This window comes from Rousettus aegyptiacus, unplaced genomic scaffold (assembly GCF_014176215.1).
Source record: "Rousettus aegyptiacus isolate mRouAeg1 unplaced genomic scaffold, mRouAeg1.p scaffold_m13_p_2, whole genome shotgun sequence".
Taxonomy (NCBI): Eukaryota; Metazoa; Chordata; class Mammalia; order Chiroptera; family Pteropodidae; genus Rousettus; species Rousettus aegyptiacus.
In genome coordinates this window covers 132,141,900-132,160,735 of record NW_023416295.1, presented here as the reverse complement: position 1 = coordinate 132,160,735, position 18,836 = coordinate 132,141,900, and the positions used below count along the sequence as shown (strand labels likewise).

At 44.2% G+C, this 18,836-nt stretch overlaps 2 protein-coding genes across 2 annotated transcripts; one reads left to right on the top strand and one right to left on the bottom strand.

Moving 5' to 3' along the window:
• Positions 1-737: 737 nt before the first annotated feature.
• On the top strand, positions 738-3,049 carry CCDC184 (coiled-coil domain containing 184). The gene has a single exon (XM_016151854.2). It carries the CDS (start codon positions 1,237-1,239, stop codon positions 1,816-1,818), a length of 582 nt encoding a protein of 193 aa, XP_016007340.1. The 5' UTR covers positions 738-1,236; the 3' UTR covers positions 1,819-3,049.
• Positions 3,050-17,185: 14,136 nt separating this feature from the next.
• On the bottom strand, positions 17,186-18,578 carry LOC107514278 (olfactory receptor 10AD1). The gene is given in 8 exon segments (XM_036235865.1): positions 17,186-17,258; positions 17,260-17,335; positions 17,338-17,535; positions 17,538-17,793; positions 17,795-17,886; positions 17,889-17,915; positions 18,396-18,483; positions 18,486-18,578. Coding segments are annotated over 8 exon segments (903 nt in total).
• Positions 18,579-18,836: the final 258 nt, after the last annotated feature.

The following is an 18,836-nucleotide window of genomic DNA, read 5'->3' as shown; positions in this document are numbered from 1 at the left end:
TTTAGGTGCTGGGGATTCCGTGATGGCGACAGAGGGCACGAAAGAGACAAAAATCTCTGCTCTTATGGAGGTTTCTTCTAAAAACTTACGTACTTTGCCTCATCGTCCTGGAAAAACGTTCAGTGCCCTGGGTAGGAGCGGTTGGGTCTCATGTAGGAGGGAATTCTATCCCATTGCAGCTCCTTTGCTATCTACAGCAAGGGGGCCGTTTTACTGTAGAAGCCGAACAGAGAGGCGGAAACCTCCAGAGGGTCCTCCCCGCCTCTGGCGGGGCAGGCTCCAGGGCTCCGCCTCACCCCAGCTCAAGCCTTTGGTTATTAACGTCGGCTTCTCAACCCTCTGCTTTCCGGCGGACGGCTGGAGGACAGAGAAGTAGGACCGGGCTCTAGCACCATCCTCTGACAAAAGAATTGCGGGCGGGTGAATATCCTTCCAAGGCAGTAATGCTCAGCGTCTAGCACCCAGGCTGGGAGAGGGACGACCTCTCCTGGACCTGGGGGTTTATGCAGCAAACTGCTCTCTCATGCTGCTCTAATAAATATTGCAGCTACACGCTCTTTCCAGTCTCAGCTGAGGCCACTGCAGCTTACCCTCCCCTCCCGCCCCGCCCGCTAGCTCAGATACCAGAACCCCACTGCAGCTTCCCAGCCATCCTCCCTTTTCTTGTTCACTTTCTGGTTGCCATGGAGACACACGTCATTTACGTGCCGTGCGTCGCCTTGGAAACAGGGGAGCATCCGCGGCGCGGCTGGGAGACCCACCCCTGCCGCTCCTACCACACTCGCGGGCGCTGCCCGTTAATGGCCGGAGGGGAGTCCCGAGCCGAACGCGCTGCTGGCCTTAGCCTCGACTCGGACCCTTCCGCGAACGCTTCTGTAACCCAAGAAATCGGTGGGCACTTGCTCGCGGCGCCGAAAGGGCAGCGCTGACACGGGCGCAGTCCGGGAGGCGAGGCAGGGCAGGGCAGCTCCGCCCCGGGGCGAGCGGGAGAGGCGCTGGCCCTAAGACTCTGTTCGGGTCTCTGTCCCGCAGGCTCTTCCAGGCCTCCCCGATCCTACGCGCCCTCCGCCCGGGACCTGTCTCTTCACGTCCGCTCCCCGCCCCTCTCGGGAGCATCCTCTTCCCTCGGCTCTCCCCTGTCCCTCCGGGGACCTCTCCCTCTCCCCGACCCCTCCCCCACTCCAGAGGCCGGGCTGGACCGGACCCAGAGCGGCCACCGCCCGCTTCTGCCATTCAATGGAGGACGGTCCGCTGGAGATCATGACCAAGGACGGCGGCGAAATGCCGGCACCCCTGGAGGTGTCCACCGTGCCCGCCGTGGGGGACGTGATCTCCGGCGAGTACAACGGCGGCATGAAGGAACTAATGGAGCACCTGAAGGCCCAGCTGCAGGCCCTGTTTGAGGACGTGAGGGCCATGCGGGGGGCCCTGGACGAGCAGGCCTCGCACATCCAGGTGCTCTCGGACGACGTGTGCGCCAACCAGCGGGCCATCGTCTCCATGTGCCAGATTATGACCACCGCGCCCCGCCAGGGAGGCCTGGGCGTGGTCGGCTGCAAGGGGAGCTTCCCAGGCGCCCCGCAAGAGCCCGAGACCCCTTCGCCTGGGACTGAGGACAGCGGTTTGGTGGGTCACGATCCTGAGGAGGAGGACGATGAAGAGGAAAAGGAGATGCCCTCCTCCGCCACACCCACTAGTCACTGTGAGCGCCGCGAGAGCCCCTGTGCTGATCTCCTTGAAGGGGACGGACCACTTGTGGAGCCCCTCGATCTGCCCGACATTACCCTGCTGCAGCTGGAGGGCGAAGCCTCCCTGTGAGGGGACTCCGAGGGCCACTACTTTCCCGGGCTGGCTTTGGGTTTCCGAGCGCATGACGCCAGCGGACCGAACTGCGCGGTGCAGCACGCTTCACCCGCGACCGCTGCTCTTGTGGGTCAGGCAGAGAGAGACTCCCTGGAGGAAAGATTTATAGGGCGAAGGACTTTGGGAGCATCAAGAATTCTTTCTGCCTAACCAAGTGAGATGTAGCAAATGCGGAAAGGTGAGGTTCCGGGAGAGGAAGCGCCCATCTCTGGACTCCCACCCGTCCCCTCCCCATTTTATCCCCCTCCCCAGCCAACAGGAGAACCCCTGAATAGTGTAAATAAAACTCTGCTTTTTCTATTCTGAAAAAGGACTTATCTAGGACTACGGCAACTAGTCTCTAGCGATTTGCTTAGAAATTAAGGAATTGGGGTATTCTGTTCCGGCAACAGAAAATTTACCCTTCTGCTGAAATCCAGCATATTCAGCGCTCTGCAGAAGTCTCTCCCCCTCACAGATCTCTGCGGCTGCTGATTGGTAAAGGAAGCTTGAGGAGGGAACTGCAGCCCTAGGAATCTGGGAGAATGGGGTTCCCAGGGCCCCTGGGCTGGGAGGAGCTGGTTATGAATGTGCATGAAGACAAAATAGCTCAACCTCTAGGATTTTGCATGCAGAGCGGAACCTGCCTTGTCACTGACTTCATCTGGAATTGCTTTATCCACTCGCTGAGGCTTAGAGAACAAAGAGCCCAGTTCACAGGCAGAGACTTGGGGGTGTTCAGCAACAGCCCAGATTTAGGGGACATTTGAGGGACTCTTGGGGGCCGCAGCCAAAAACTGTCTCTCTCCTGGCTACACTCGCTTAACTTAAGTTCCTTTTCCTGGCAATATGTTTCTGCCCGCTGCCTCTCGGTGTTGCCTCCATAATGTCTTGTGTGTATTATGTGTGTCGACTTGTGTAGTAGTGTGTGAGCCCTGAGGGGCAGGGCTTGTGGCTCTGGTGTTAGGTTCAGGGGCTTTCAGACCCTTCTGTGAGCCCTGGGCTATCATGGCGCTTTCCCCTCTCCTTTCCTCCTTTCCCCCACGACCAGGGCATGGAGCATGTGGCTGTCCTGAGGTTCTTAAGTGATGTGCCTCCTTCCCATTTCCTCAAGTGGTGACTTTGTGTGCCCTTCCTTCTCCTCTGTGTATTTCTTCTTAATGCTTTCCTTGGTGTTAATCTTAATAAAGAGGCGTCATCTCCCCTCCTTGCTGACTGATACTAGGGGGATGTCAGGGTTTGGCTTCTGGGCCCATTGCATGAACCAGGGCTTAATGGGAACTGCAGGGACCTTGGCTTCCCTCCTCTCTCCTTGCCTCCAGTTCCAAGGATTTGACCGTCCTAGCCCTAGTTGAGACAGGCATTGCCAACTTTACCTGCTTTCTCTTGGTCCTGGACTCTGACCTCCAGCTGGACAGAAAGGAGAGGGTACTTGTTGAGACTCCCAAAACTAACAAGGGTTTTTAGTAGCTAAAACTCCAGATGTGCAAGAGACTTTTCAGTGAAGCACTTGGCCTCTGATAGATGATTTCCAAATCTGAGTCCTGGAATGGCAGGCATGACTCCGTTTCATGAAAGGCTTCGGGAGGGGGTATTGTTTGGGTGGGATTGTTCGGGAGGGATTGCCCAGCTCTCTGGCAGCAGAGTGACACATCACAAAGGAAACTGCAATAACTGCCTCAGGCCTCTAGTGGAGAATGCCAGTAAGGTGTTCCCCAGGGAGCTTAGACTGATATCAGCTCTAGTCAGCTCTCTTGGGCACTGGAGATTTCCTAAGACCGTCCCAAACAAAATTTGGGAGAAGAATGAACTGTTTCGTATGTGCTCTTGCTGCTGGTTGCTGCAGAGAGGTGAAAAAAGCACGAGTCACAGAACTGGGCTTGAATCTCAGTTCCCACGCTGAATGACTGGTTGTGAGTTTCTGCATGCATTAAATGGGGACAAAAAGCTGTTGGGGAGAAAAATATTTAAGGCCTCCGGGAAGTGCTGTACAAATGTTAGTTTTCTTAGATGTAGTTCTTTTTGGGGGGTGGAGAGGTGATGGTGATGACCTTCCATGTAGGGAAGGTTCTAAAGTTCTTTTTATATAATCCTTCCCCATCTAAAAAAAAAAAAACTCTTGTCCTTCAGGATAATCAAGTAAAGGAGGATGATAAAATTCCCAAGCTGACATAGGCCTTTCCATCATAAAGTTCATGCAGTTATGGGCCAAAAAGTTCTTGGAGACCAGCCCTGTACACACAGTATGACCAGAGGAAGCCTCGAGTTGTGTAGTGGTTGGGGAATATGGGCTGGGGCTTTACAGAGGACAGCTAAAGTATATTAGTGGGCAAGTATCCCTGGGAAGTGGCTAGAGATAAGTTCCTTTTCCATCATTCACCAATATCGACGATGATAGCTATCACTTATTGAGCACTTACTGTATGCCAGACATTGTGCCCATATGAAGTAAGGCACTATTATTTTCATTAACATTTCTAAAACAAACTCCAAGATTTGCTCAAGGTCACACAGCTCATACTTTGCAGAATTTAAACTCAGGTCTTCTGACTTAAAGAACCCTAGTTGGGAGCCATGCTGCTAATTGCTCTATTATTTGGATCTCCAGAGAAGGGGATCTTTTATTCCCCAGTCAAGAGTCTAAGAGACCTGCAGAGGAAATACTGTTACAGTCACCTTTTATCTTTTCAAATGGAACAAGAAATTGAAATTTAGGTTTTGATTAGTAACCCTTCTCAGAGTTCAGTGGATGACAGTACAATAATGGCACCAAGATTGTGGCCTTCTGGACCTGCTCCTTGATAGGAAGAAGACGATGTCCCCAGATACTCCCTGACACAGCTCCATTCTTGTGCCTCTTTCCTGTTCCCTGTAGCTCAGATTCTGCAGAGTCTGACATGAATCCCAAGGCAGCATAGATCTTTAATCTCTGTAGTAAGACCTGGTTGAGTCCTTTAACCCTTGACTTCATTTGGTTCCCTTTCCTGTACCCGCTGTCCTAAATGTGTCATCAATTCCTTAGCCCGGGGCCTTCTAGAAGTCCTCCACCTAGTCCTTACAAATCCAGATAGATAAAAAAAATCTCCCTAGAAAAAGCAATTCTTTGGCTTTCTTCAGTCACCTGCACTGGCATCTCATAGGGATCCAACACAAATTGGTCTCCCTCCTCCTCCTTCCTTCCTATTCCTCACTCTTCTCTTGAATTTCTCCTTTGGAATGCTCCTGATGACTGAATTTCAGGTGAGATTCTTAACCTCCGACCCACGAACGGGATCTCTATTGAATTCTAGGGGGGCATAGACGCTTGAAATTGAATGTAAAAATTATGTATGTACATTCTCTAGAGAGATCTATTATTTCAACTTAATTCTTAAAGGTAAGAAGTTAAAAAGTATGAATCACTGAGCTAAAGGGTAATGAGACTTTTTAACTTGAAAAATACCAAAGAAGAAATGGATCCTGCCTGAACTGGTATTGTTTTGAACCCACAATACATCATTACCTCCTGGGGCCTCCCAGGTATTTCCTACACTAAATTAAAATTGTCGCATGAATCTGATTATTTATCATCTACTCAACAAATGCAAATTATATTGACACCCATTAGAAGGTGCTAAGAATATTCTAGTACTTGGAATCTGCCAGAGCATTGCTGATATATAGAGGTGAGGAGATGGTCCCCTCCATAGCTTTGTGGCTGCACTTCATGTCTGGGTCCAGCACAACACGGTGCGCAATTCATCACACAACTCTTTCAGTTTCTTTCAGTTCCTACCTCTCTCTGGTCTCAGGGAAATCTCTCAGGGTTAGCTCTTAACCTCAAAATGCAAACACATAAGACTCCGTAGAAATAAGTCACAATTTTAGCCTGGTATGACTAAAACCTGTTCTAGAGAAACAGTTATTTCTCTAAGAGTTGCAAACTGGCCTCCAACATAAATCTGCAGTTTTATGTGGCCTCAGTATCACCACAGAATATAGTCTGCTTGGCATGTATAATGAAATGGCTTACCCAGTTTCTCCACAAATAAAGAAAAGTTATTTTCCAAATATATTTAAGTCTATACTTATTGCAAGACAAAAAACCACTTGCACCTTTGAAACAGCAAGTTTTCCTGAGCATCATTCCCCTTCCACATGCCTTGGAATAGAAATTCAGCCAAGATACTCTGCTGCAGTAAGAAATGATAAAGAAGCACGAAAGGAGCATTCTTGAATCTTTTATCACAGCTACCATTTCCCTAACCCCGCTTCTAGATTGTTTCCAGAGGTGAATTCCCCCAGGAAACAAAGCCTTTCTACTTGGAAGCACTGTGCTTACAGAGAGAGAAGCCTGCTCTGTAAATAATGCTGTAATGGTGCCACCAGGCGAGGAGTAGGAACATTACAAGGGGACCCTCAAAGTGAATTTATGGCTTTCAATTCAGCGAGCACTACCAAATGCTTACTAAAGGCTGGGCTCTCTGCCAAACAGTGGGTGGCAGGGACAGAAGAGGAAATTGAATAAATAAAATGTATTTGAAGAATATAAAAACCAACTGCAATAAACTTCCAACAGGTCTCCACAGCCTCTTACACACCTGTAAAGCTGAAGGTTAATCTTCCTAAACCATAGCTCTGAACATTCATTCTCCTCAGATATCTGAGTCATATCCCTATTACTTCCTGAATTAAATATAAAGTCTGGTGGTTGCGGGGATCCAAGGACCTCCCTAATAAGGCCTGGCATTCATTTCATTTCCCAGGTACATTTTCTAGCCACCATGCCATCAGTTGGAAACACACATCATCCCATCAGCTAGAAATTATTCCCAAGGGTATCCCAACTCCTTTTAACCTCTGGACGAGTAGGCTGGATGAGTCCTTGATTCCCCTGACCCTCAATTCCATTTCTGTTAGTCTTCCCAAGTGTAGTCAGATACAAATCGCTCATATAGTAAAGGCACTTCTGCAGCCTCAGTCACCTGCAGCAGCTTCTCATGGGGTGTCCAGCAACGTTGCTTTCCCTTTCCACTCTTATGCTACCTGTAAATGGGAAATCCCCAGAAATAGTATGCAAAGCATTTTGATTACGAATTTGCACTTTTATTTCTAGGAATAGTGTTAAAAGCTTTCATCGAATTCTTGAAGTGGTCTATAAAGTCAAAAAAGTTAATAAAACCTATAGTCCAAATATGTTTTTCGCCATTCCCCATAAATGTCCATTTTTCTAATCCGATTTTTTGCCCATTCTCTTTACTCTTCCTATTGCATTCCAACTCTGCCAGTTGGAATCCTACCAGTTCTTTGAGGGCCTTCTCAAATGCTACTTCCTTCATGGAGCCTTTCCTAACACAATCTCTCTCACTTTTTTAAATGCCCCAGGTTTTTTTGTTTGTACCTCTTTTCGGGATAATTACTAGATTTTTCCTCACTTCTATTATTTTTGTGTGTGTGCTGCTTGTCCCCTCCTTCCAGGTTATGAATATCTTGAGAGCTGGAGCTGCTTCTCATTTTTATAGTCTCTGAAATATGTACCGTATTTCATTTTTAAGTCACCATCAGTTGTATGGCACGTTATTATTTTAGGTACCACTAAGAAAGAAAAAATACTGTCAATTAAATTATCATTATACTTTCTTATTACTTATATTTAAAACTTTCATCCTTAAAGAGCTCATTTAGACTTATTTAGAGACAAAACATTTTTATATTAATACAATGCATATAAATATAACTTAAAGTTATCAAGGTATTTTATAATTTATTCATATTGAGTCTGACACTTCTGAATCACTTATTGATTCAGTGTTGTTGATGTCTGCATTTTTCCATGTATTTATATTATCTGACACATTTTAGTGTTAGTGAAGCAGCATTTCTTAAAAAGAGAGCTTCACTATTGTCTCTGGGAATTTCTTCCAGGTCACGACACCTATTCCACAAGTTTTACAGCATGAGACTTTTTTAATCTTGCCAGAAAGTGTTCAAGGAAGATGTTTAGACAACAACCAGAACTAATATTCCTTCAAATGACCTTTAAATGGTTAATTAAATGAAATATCAAGGTATTGTACATTTCTAGCCATAACTACCACTTGGACAACAATAATTGTAAGATAACATTGGTTATTATTTATGAGACACATCCCATTTCAGAGATCTTAAAATGTGGGGAGAAATTGTGTCTGGAATTGATGAAATTATCAGCAAGGGACCTATCTCATAATAGGCAGAAAATATAAATGTTTAATATATAAATGAAAGTCTTTAATATATAAATGAAAAATTACAGAGTTTTAGAGCTGAGAATAAAAAATAATATGCCACCATCTCTTAGAAGCTTCAAAAATGTTATCGCTGAAAGAAACCTTAGTGATGCTCATAAAACCATTTTGTATATAACTCAAATGTCTGAAGAGACTTCTTATGTCTCAGAAATCTGATTAAATTTAGCCCAAATTCAATTTCTAAAACCCTGGAATTTCATACAATTTCTGCAGTGTCCTATGGTTTATTTTGCTTTTGCTTTCCTCTGTATCCACACCCCTGAGTCCATGGAAGCTGCCTCAGCTGACTCCTTATCAACTCTGGGACACATAAAATAGCCCTTTCCCTGGTTTCAATAAGAAATGTAATCCTACTAGGCATTTATAAATTTTTACTGTAGACTTGAATTAAAAAAAAAAAATAGAAGGAGGGAGCAATCACAAGGAAAGTTCCCATTGAGGACCTTATGCCTTTCACAGTCTTCTCCACCCTATCCTTTCTTTGTTCTCTTCTTCCTCCTGCCTGGTCCAGAATAATGAGCAAGTTCTTTCTCTTATTCTGAGGAAAATAGTTTCTCTCACATCTTGTTCCCTGGATGGGGGAAATTTACCTTATTTCTACCACAAGTGCTTTATTAAAAAGTGTAGTCTCTTTCTAAGAAAATTTACAGTGAATAAATATTATTTAATTGCAAATAATTAAAGAAATAGATAGGATGGCATGCCCAAGTTTGCATAGTTAACGATGTTAGGACCAGAACCTGTTCGTCCGAATTATAGATCAGTGGGGTTTTCCCCCACCTAGTAAATGGTATTGCATCTTACTCTGCTGTAAGTGGTTACAATATGCTAAGGAAAGTTTAGGGTGGCTTGGATTCAGCTTTGGGAATAAAAAGGGAAAGTGAACATTCCTTTTAGAGCTCGAAAATAATTCTTATAAGCATGATAATACAAGATATTCAAGAAGTGAACCGTGACTGACTTGATTTCCCAGTAAATGTTTACCAACTGCCTATTATGTCTCATGGAAGGTATTAGGCACTGGACAGACTCCAGGAAATCATGATACCTGCCCCTTAAGTTGCTCTTAAGTCTAATGATGAGGGAATGATATGTTCTTGAATGGGGACAGAGTGCTTCTCAGAATATTGAAGGCAAAATCTGTTTTCTGTTAGCATTGTTAACTGAACTAAAATTTGCACTTCAATTTTAAAATGGGAATGGTGTGTGTGTGTCGGCAGCCAGGGGGTGGAGATGGCAAGATAAAAGGGAGGGGACACAAGTTCTTAAAATGCTGAGAAAATCCACAAAATTTAATACTACAGAGGACATCAAGTATGACATTGGAAGAAAAACAGTAGCAGAGGTGGCATCCCATAATTCTCTGGAAAAAGAAGGTAGAAAGGGGTTGGGGGAAACAAAAGTACTTATGGTCTCTACACCAATGCACAGAATATAAGAAATATACAAATAGAACTTGACATTTTATGCAATGCGGGAAATAAAATCTTACAGATGTAAAGAAACTTGGTAGAATGGGACTCATGCCTAGAACATGCAGTGAAAAAAAGGTGTGGTGCATTGTTTGAAAGAAACAGAACTGGGTTCTGATGTGCAACTGGAAAGGAATTGCCAGTCATGTTACACATACCATATGTTTGTGGGGAACTCGCTTCTGGAACAGAAGCAGCAGATTTGCTGTGGTCTACAGAAATTCAGCCCTTGCCCTCAGCATTTCCAAAATTCAAAATGGAAAGAAGGGGAAAAAAAGGCAGGGAGGGAAGGAAGGAAAGAAGGAAAAAGATAAAAGAAGTAAACAGGAAAAATAAAATAAAACAAAAAAAAATGATAGAAGGAAAGTCAGAGTAGCACTTTACATCACAAAGATAGAGTCTTATATGGGATTATATATTCCTGAGAGTGGTAACAAGAAAGAAATTATTTAGGTGAAGATAAAAGAGAAGCAGTGATATCACTGTAAAAATGTCTAGAGTCTGTGAAAACATAAACTAGATTAAAGATCCCAGGAATAAATGAAACCAGCATAAAGCCAAGTGCCAGAAGTAAGGGGGAAGTTGATGTGATTTAATAGAATCCGTCAGAAGGAAGAGGATGGCAGAGCAGAGCTGCAATTCTGGATCTAATTCTGACCCACAAAGATGGAACTGATTAGTGAAATGAGATCGAGGAGAATCTTAAGAGAAAGTAACTATGCCATTTCGGTTCTTCCTGATGGCCAAAGAGATGAGGTGAGATGTGTGTCCAGGGCTATGGGAAGCCTGACTTCAAAGAGTTAAAAGGCATGATTTTCATAGCTTAAGACTCTATAGGGGAAAAGGCTAAAGGAAGATGGGATTCTCTTAAGGATGAAATTCAGTCTGCAATTACTTCAGAGTCCAATGAAGAGGAGTGGATGAGATGATACAGGGACTTCGGATTTTGAGATGTCAGGCAGAGAGTCTGCATAACTAAGAGAGAAGTCCACATATTTCAACACTTTAAAAAGCACAAACCATAAGGCAAAAACAGGAATTTGATTATAGAACAATTAAAGATTTGTGTTAATAGGCAGATGGCAGAATTAAGAAAATATTTGCTTTGCCCGAAACTGACAAGGATGTAATATAACCCTAGAATACACATGGAACTCCTGCAAAAGAACAGGAAAAAGACAGAAGCCCAATAGGAAAAAAAGGGTGCACAAGCTATCAATAGACAATTTACAGAATAGGAAAAAGCCAATACGTGTATGGAAATTTAATCAAAACCATTAGTAATCAAATGCAAATTAAACCAACAATGAGATATTAGTTTATACCTATCAAACCAGCAAAAATTAGACATCTAGATTATTATAAATGTTGTCAGGGATGTAGAAATATAGAATCTTGCACCGCTGCAAGACTGGTTCCACTACTGGAAAGCAATTTGGCATTACTTAGACACACTAAATAGATTCATACTTTATAGCCTAGCAATTCCTCTCCTAAGTAATATAAAACAAATTCTTTACAAGTCCAGAAGGGGACTAATACGAGGGTGTTCACTGAACGGTTATTCGTAGTGGTACGGAGTTGGCAGCAATGTGGGTGTTCATCACTGGAGGAATGGATAGGTATAATGTGATGAGTGCACAACATGGAATACTAAGCATCCGTATGAAGTTAGAGATTAAATGTTAGCATCAGGCAATATGGATGGAGATGAAACAGTGCTTAGTGATAAAACTAAGACACAACATGAGACGGATAGCTCAGTAGCTTTGGAGAAAATTTACGAATACATGCCTACGAAGTAACTATTTTCTGAGAATACATTTAAACAGAAATAACACATTAAGCACATTAAAAAATTACCTATTGTGGAGTAAGAGAGTAATAGGAGTGGAGAGAAAGAGTCTGAAGGTAGGAAAAAAATAAAGACATAAAATAGGACGGCCTTTCCTTGCGGGGACCAATGATGGTGTGTCATGAGCTGAGGAGTATGATTAACTCAATCCTTCGAAGAACAAAACCTTCAGTACAAAACATAGCAAAATACAAATATATCAGCACCTAGAACATGAACAGAGCAGCACTCAGACGAGGGAAAGCTGAAATGAGGAAAAACTTGCAAAAATGATTACAGCAAAATGAGCTTGTTATTCCAATAAAGTACAAAGAACAGATAAGTCTGATGTTCATGGCACATGAGGTGCTGTTTACATTTGGAAGGGAAAAGGAACACTTTTGGAGGCACTGATTTAGATGTTTGAAATACTTTACCTAATGTAATCCTCATATCCACATTGAGGTAGATAGTGTCTTAGTTAAGAATTATTTTGTTGCAAGAAATAGAAATCCATATTTAATAGTTTTGAAGGAAAAAAAGTTTATTATAAAAATGCAGTTTATCTCACAAAACCCAAAAGCAAAAAATGCAGCTGGGCCTCCCAGGTTGACTGAAGCCAGGGCAGCCATCTCAGGCTTTTTCTCTGGTGATATAGTCTTGTATCTCCGCTTCCTTCTGTTCTCTGACTTCAACCCACTCTCCCTATCTGCCAACTTTTTTTGCTTCTTCCTGTATATGGAAGAAGATAACTGCTTTACAGCTTGAGTGTCTCTGCCTGTTCCAGCCCAGAAATGACTATCCACACTGCATACCAATTCCCAGGAAAGAAGACATAATTGTCCAGCTTGGCTGCATTAATTGTTGTGATAGGGTCAGCGATGGTGTCCCATGGTATTAATTTGGTTGCCAGAGCTCACCGCGGTGAGAGGACAAAAGGGTTCTTGGAGAATAGGCTGTGTACTGTAGCACTCTCTAAAATGTCTACCACAACTAGTAGGACTGTGGAACATTCGCCAAATGAATGAATGATCGAATGATATGAGAACCAGTTTTGCCTAACTTCAAAGCCCATGTTCTTTCTACTACATCATATAGGTTTCCAAATGTTTCCATTTGAGATAACTGTTCTACTACCTCAGGAAAAGAGAATGTTCTTCTAACAGGGTATTCCCAGGAAACAGATGGCATGCTCAAATTAAGATAGTTTGTGGAGAGTTTTTGCAGAGAGTTTAACAAAAGATTATTTACAAAGGTATGGACAGGGTGTAGCAAAATCGCAAGGTGGATACAGTACTCAGAATCTAGTATTAGAGGGACTAAGCCTGAAGAGGTCATGGGAGATGGCAGTTCCAGAACTTAGAAATGCTCGGAGAAAACTATCCTGGGTTCCTGTCCCACATTTTTGGCCCCTGGGCTGTGCTGTGGTAACCCCTTAGAGCCTGGTCCCACACTCTTGGGACACAGGTAGTGGGAGATGGCGGTTCTAGAACTTAGAAATGCCCAGAGAACCAAGTAGAGAGGTTCACCTGACAGGAGCTGAAATCTAAAGGAACTCAAATGAGCTTGCCACAACCCCCACAGGGAAAGAAAAAGGTTTAAATACCCCAAACTCACACTCCTACTTCTTTTGGATCATTTGCCTATGCTATTCATTGGCTGAACCCAATAGGAAGCCAGAGGCAAGGGAATCTGTTGAGGTGGTCCACGCAGTTCGGCCTCCCAAACCCAGAGCTGGCAGTGAAGCATTGATCTGAAAAGGCAAACAGATATCTAGGTTTTCAGACTGGAAAATAAAAACAAACAGGTGGAATCATATTGGAAGTTCAAAAAGATGAGATTTTTTGAGTGCTCCTTGGAGGCCCTAGATATGTTTAACTTTTATGTCCTAGGTAAAGCATATTTTTATGTATTAAACTGAATATTTCAACTGAAGTCACTAAAACTAGTGACTTCAGAGGCTTCCTTGAGGGTTCAGGGCTCTGGATGCACCTTCTCCACTCTTATCAAAACAGCTTTGCTTTAATTTGGTCAACATATCAGGATTCTGCTTAAGATTTCATTGAGAAAATAGTGCTATAGCACCTCCTAGGGCCAGGTACTGTGCTGAGGACTCAAAACTGAACCAAACCAGTAGGAAAGACAGGGACGTAAATAAACAAGAGCACAGCGTTAGGAAAGTACACAGGTTTTGAAGGGAACTCAAAGAATACCCGATGAAACCAGAGAGGGGAAGGGGTCAAGGAAGGCCTTCTGGAGTGGGTAACTGGAAAGGGGAGGTAAGGAAGCTCGGAGGACTGTGCCGTTTTCCAAAAGAGGGAAGAGAAACCCAGTAATCATGCAATTCGCTAAAAGTAGTGGGTGGGTTGGTGGCAGTGGTAGCTGTCACCTGAAAAGAACTAGGCTAGGGATCTGTGGACAGAGCTGGGAGCTATGGTGACTCGATGTGATTAGCAAGATTTCTGCTCAAGCCTCCAGCCTTGCTCCGCCCCCATCCCATCCCGTCCTCCGGCAAAGAGGCGCAGCATTTCAACAATTCCACTCGGTAGGACGGGATCCCAAGTCCAACACCCGCATTTCCAGCGGGGGCGGCTGGCTGCTCAGTGTCCCAAAATAGCTCATGGTTCCAAGAGGTAGTCAGGTTAGCGCTCTCCGGCCGGGCGGGGCAGCCAAGGAGAAGCGCTCATTGGTTGCCATAGCGGTGATCCGAGAGGCTGTGGAAGGCTGATTGGCCGTAGGGTCTTGGCGCGGACCACGCCCATCTCTCCCTGTTGTAATTGGGTCAGGGCCCACGGCCTCCTGGGTAGTTTGGGCTTGCAGCTCCGATCCCGGTTTTTGAAACGAGAGGAAGCTGGAAAGAGGGGCCGTTTCAGGGTAGCTTCTGGTTATTGCATTTATGTGGGTTTTCACCGTCCCTAGGGGGCTCTTCGTTGTCTCCCGGGCACAAGAACCAGGGCAGAGGCTGCCGCAGGTGAGACGCGTCCAGGATGGCGGCCTCTCGTGTGCAAGAGCCCCCTTCCCGGGGCCTGGAGCCCGGGAGCCCAGGACATTGAACGATAAAGTGTTCGTCCTTGAGAAGACAGTTCTAAGTCACTCAGCCTGATTTTCCAGCATTCCTATCCCTGCTCACCCTCTGCCATCCACGTGAACGCACCATTTTAACGGCGAATCATGCAGTGCCTCTTGCCTAGAATTACTCGTCCCCGGCTTCTAGCCCCTCTCCCCCCATTTTCTACCTTACAATTAATTCACTGCTTACTCTTTAAGCCTTAGTTCTAATATCACCCCCTTGGTATAAAGCCTGCCCCATTCTTCAGAACAGTAATTCGATTACCTCCTTAGAGGAGTGCTAGCTCTGGAATTGGTGCCCCAGTTAGAACAGCGGCTATGCCTTTTGAAATGCAGTGTGATCTTGAGCAAATCGCTTAACCCCTATGAGCCTCAGTTTTGCATCTCAAAGTGGAGGTAATACTATTTCAAAGGTTTTGTGAAGATTAAATGCTTTTAGAATGTAATTGCTTAATGAATGTAAGCTGCTGTTATTATCTGCCCTCCCAAAGAACCTTGTATAGGTCTTTTATAACCTTTTCCCTTTGCATTACCATTATTTGTCCTTATATGTCCTATATATCTGCTTAATAGATAGAACCGTGTTTTGTTTATGATGCCAGCATACAACAGAGCTAAGTAAATGTAAGCTACAAAATTATTTGTCAGAAAACTTTTTTAAAAGCACCCCTTTCCGCCCCCCCCCCCCCCTTCACTTCTTTCTTTTTACTTTTAAAGGCTTGTTGAGACAGGAATTTTCAGACTTGGAGAAGCTGAAATCCTAGGGGGAAGAATAAGCACTTCTTTTGTTCTCCATGGTGACCAAGAAGACCTTAACATTCCCATTTCTACTTGACTACACTTTAGACAGGTTTCTTCCTGACCAAAGGCCATTGATCTCCCTTTTCTCAGAGCATTTACTTGTAATTGCAAATTTTCTCTGCCCTTTGACATGTATATAGGTCTCCTTACAAACCTCCTGCCAGTTTTAAGATCCTGGGGATGTCTGTCTTTCTCAAGGAACTGGGGGCCATCCCTTTGAAATGTAATCCTTAACAAAAACAGCACCCCTATTTCCTAGTCTCTGTGGGACAGTAAAAGCCTAACTTCAGTGGGCGCCTTGCTCGAAATTGTGGAACTACTGCCTGTAAGCTTACTTTTCCTTTGGGTAAGATCACTCTACTACAGTTCTAAAAAACTCCAGAGCCACTTGTTTCAGCAGAGTTGAGTTCAATCTACTATTGCAATAGTCTTAAAATGTTTCTTGCCCATTTAACTTTACTTGGTGTAATTTTTCTTGGATAATAGAAATCTTTAGCTTCTGCACTTATTGTTTCTATTCTATTACAGTGATGTCTCATTTTTTCCACCTATAAGTAGTGCTGCTCACATGTCCTCTGATATCTAGAGATTCACCAATTTGGACTCAAAAGATTAGAGCTTTTGGAGTGAAACTACTGCTTTAAGTCATTGCAGAGGGTAGTATGTGGTGTGAGGATGTGGAAAGTGTAGTACATCTATTTGAAGGCATCCTAAATGAGGTGCATTCATCTTATGGATGTGGTACCAAAAAATAAAGAACAAGCCTATCTCCTTTTCTTTCCTATCTATTATGAAAGGACCATGAGAACTACGCAATTTTCAAAGTAAAAGAACAGCTAAAAATATAATACTCTCTTCAGGTAAGCTAGGTTTGGTTAAAAAGAGAAGGTAGAGGAAACCAGAGAGGGCACATAGAAAGGCTTCTGCAATGGTGGAAGTAGTGTGGAGAGAGATTTTTTAAAGTACAGGAAATGAAATGGATCCATTTAAGATGAGTAGATAAGGTGGAATAGGACTGAGTTGGAATGAAATAAAAGATGGTTGAGAAAAAGGAAGGCTGTAGGGAGAGGGGAGTTAATTTGGGGGTATGAATAACAGGGAAGAAAACTGTTAATCTGAGAAGCTTGGTAGAGGCACTACTTAGATCTGAAGGGAAACGCCAAGCAGTCATGTTACTTAAGGAACATGACTAGAGGACTTAGGAGGAGGGCTTTGACACACTGGCTTCTCCCACCTGCCCTTCCCTAACAACACACAAGGATAAACGTAAATTGAATGCAGTGTTGATAATTTCATGCTCTCACAAATTCTCCCTCAAGCAGTAGCAAAGGCTAAGAACATAGAGTTCAGGCTACTGATCCTTAGTTTTTCTTTTTCTTTTCTCTAATTGACTTTTCTTCATATCAACACTGCTCCCTAATTCTCTTTTTCTTACTTCTTCCCCTATTTTTTCTCATATAGGAGCAAGGTGGATGAGGGCATATTTAGGATATGAGAGTAGAATGTAAGAAAGAAAACACAGACTGAAATGATAAGTTAAAAGAGAAAAAAAATTTATTCCTAAATATATATGCGAAACTCAGGCTGGGAATAGCATGTTAAAATACTATACAAATAAAATGAAATAGAGTTAAGTGCACTTATATGTTTATCAGATTCTGTTAGAACTTAGAAGAAAAAAACTTGAGAAAGTATCAAATTCTCCTGAAGAGGGTCCAAGAGAAAACAATGCTTGAAGTAAAGTCAGACAGATGAACATTAGACATCAATAAGATATCCCCAGTCTGATGCTAGTACAAAGGAAGCTATGAATGCTCTTTCCTGGAGTCTTTCAGCATTGGAGAGTTACCCAACTGTCAAGGCTTGAGGAGGGAGCTTCCCCTCCAGGAGTCTTCTAGCTAGACAGACTCCGCCTGAGCCCAGTTGGTCCTCCCAAGGGCCTTTACCATAGCCTGTTCATTTTCTTGCTTCAAAACTGTAGATGGTGGGTTTGCACATGGGGATGTTGATGGCATAGAGGAGGGAGAAAGGATTGTCTTTGTCAGGATCATGGCCGAGGTATAGAAAGAGGTGACCACAATCAGATGGGAGGTGCAAGTAGAGAAGGTCTCCCCACAACCTGAGGAGGAGAGTCTACTGAGAATGGAGGCCAAGATGTGGGCACAGGAGATGACAATGAGCACCATGGGGCTGAGCAGCACCACAATGGCATCCATAAAGATCACCCTTGAACTAAACTGGGGTTTCATAAAACAGGGTGACTATGAGGGACCTCGCAGACGCTTTCTATGTGGTTGTCTCTCCAGAATGGACTACAAAGTGTCATGTAATCAGGCAGGATGCTATAGATCAGCCCAAAGAACCTGGCAGTACTCATACAGACCTGCTCAGCTATGCCCATGATCTGGGCATAGCTGAGCAGGTGGCAGATAGCAACATAATGATCATAGGCCATAAAAACCAAGAGGAGGCGTTCAGCCACACCTCTACCAAAACCCAGATAGGAACATCTGGGTCAAGCAAGAGGCAAAGGAGGGAGTGCGGTTCTTGACCACCAGGTGGAGCAGCATCCACGGGATGATGGTAGTGATGAAACATCTAGGAAGGACAGGTGGCCAAGGAAGAAGTGAGGCAGGATAGTTAGCCTATCGATGCTCCCTCTCTGCTCCAGGATCCTACTCTGGAATTTTTCCTCAGTCCCTTACTCAGCCCTCTCCCTGGTTTGATTTCAAGCTTGAGACTCCAGCATGAGAAATGAGCCAAGGCTGGGAGACAGAATAAATGGCCTTTGGAAACAAGCCTCCCTTCCAGGTGGCATGGGAAACAAGCCAAGATCAGGAGGTGAGCTGGACAGGCTTGGGACACCGCCTCCCCCAATTAACTAAAAGCCCATAATTTAGACAGCTCCAGGCAACTCTTTCTCTGAGCTGCCCATGCTTTTCTCTTAAGTGTGTACTTTTGCTTTAATAAAACTTGCACTTTCCTGCTTTTGTTTGCCGCGCCTTTGAATTCTTTGTCATGGCATAAGACAAGAATCTGGTCACTGGAAGTCCGGGTCAGGATCCCTCCTTGGAATCCAGCCCCATTGAGCTCTCTAGAATCAGAAGTACATGGGGCTGTTAAGCCTAGGATCTGTCCAGGTGATGAAGATGATGAGGCCATTCATGGCCATGGCAAGGCTGTAGGACTAGAATGAGGGAGGGTACAGAGCAATGCCCGAGTGCAAAGGGAGCTCTGCTCAAAACCCACAAAGATAAATGGTCCCTGTGCTTCTGTTCCTTTGTCCAGCATCTGGGGCCTGCTTGAGGAGGGAGGACAGGAAAAGCACAAATGAGATAGCTGTGTATAGGTGCTATCTACTTAGGTAAACAGATTGGGGGACATGGGAATGAAAAAGACAAGAATTTCAGAAAACTCCATGTGAGTCAGCAGTGTCATGGGCACTGAAAATGTCAGTGCTATTGTATGCTGCAGTAGTGGGACCCTTATTATGAACCAAGGGAGATTCTATTGTACTTTGTGTGGAACAGGCTCTACCCATAATAATAT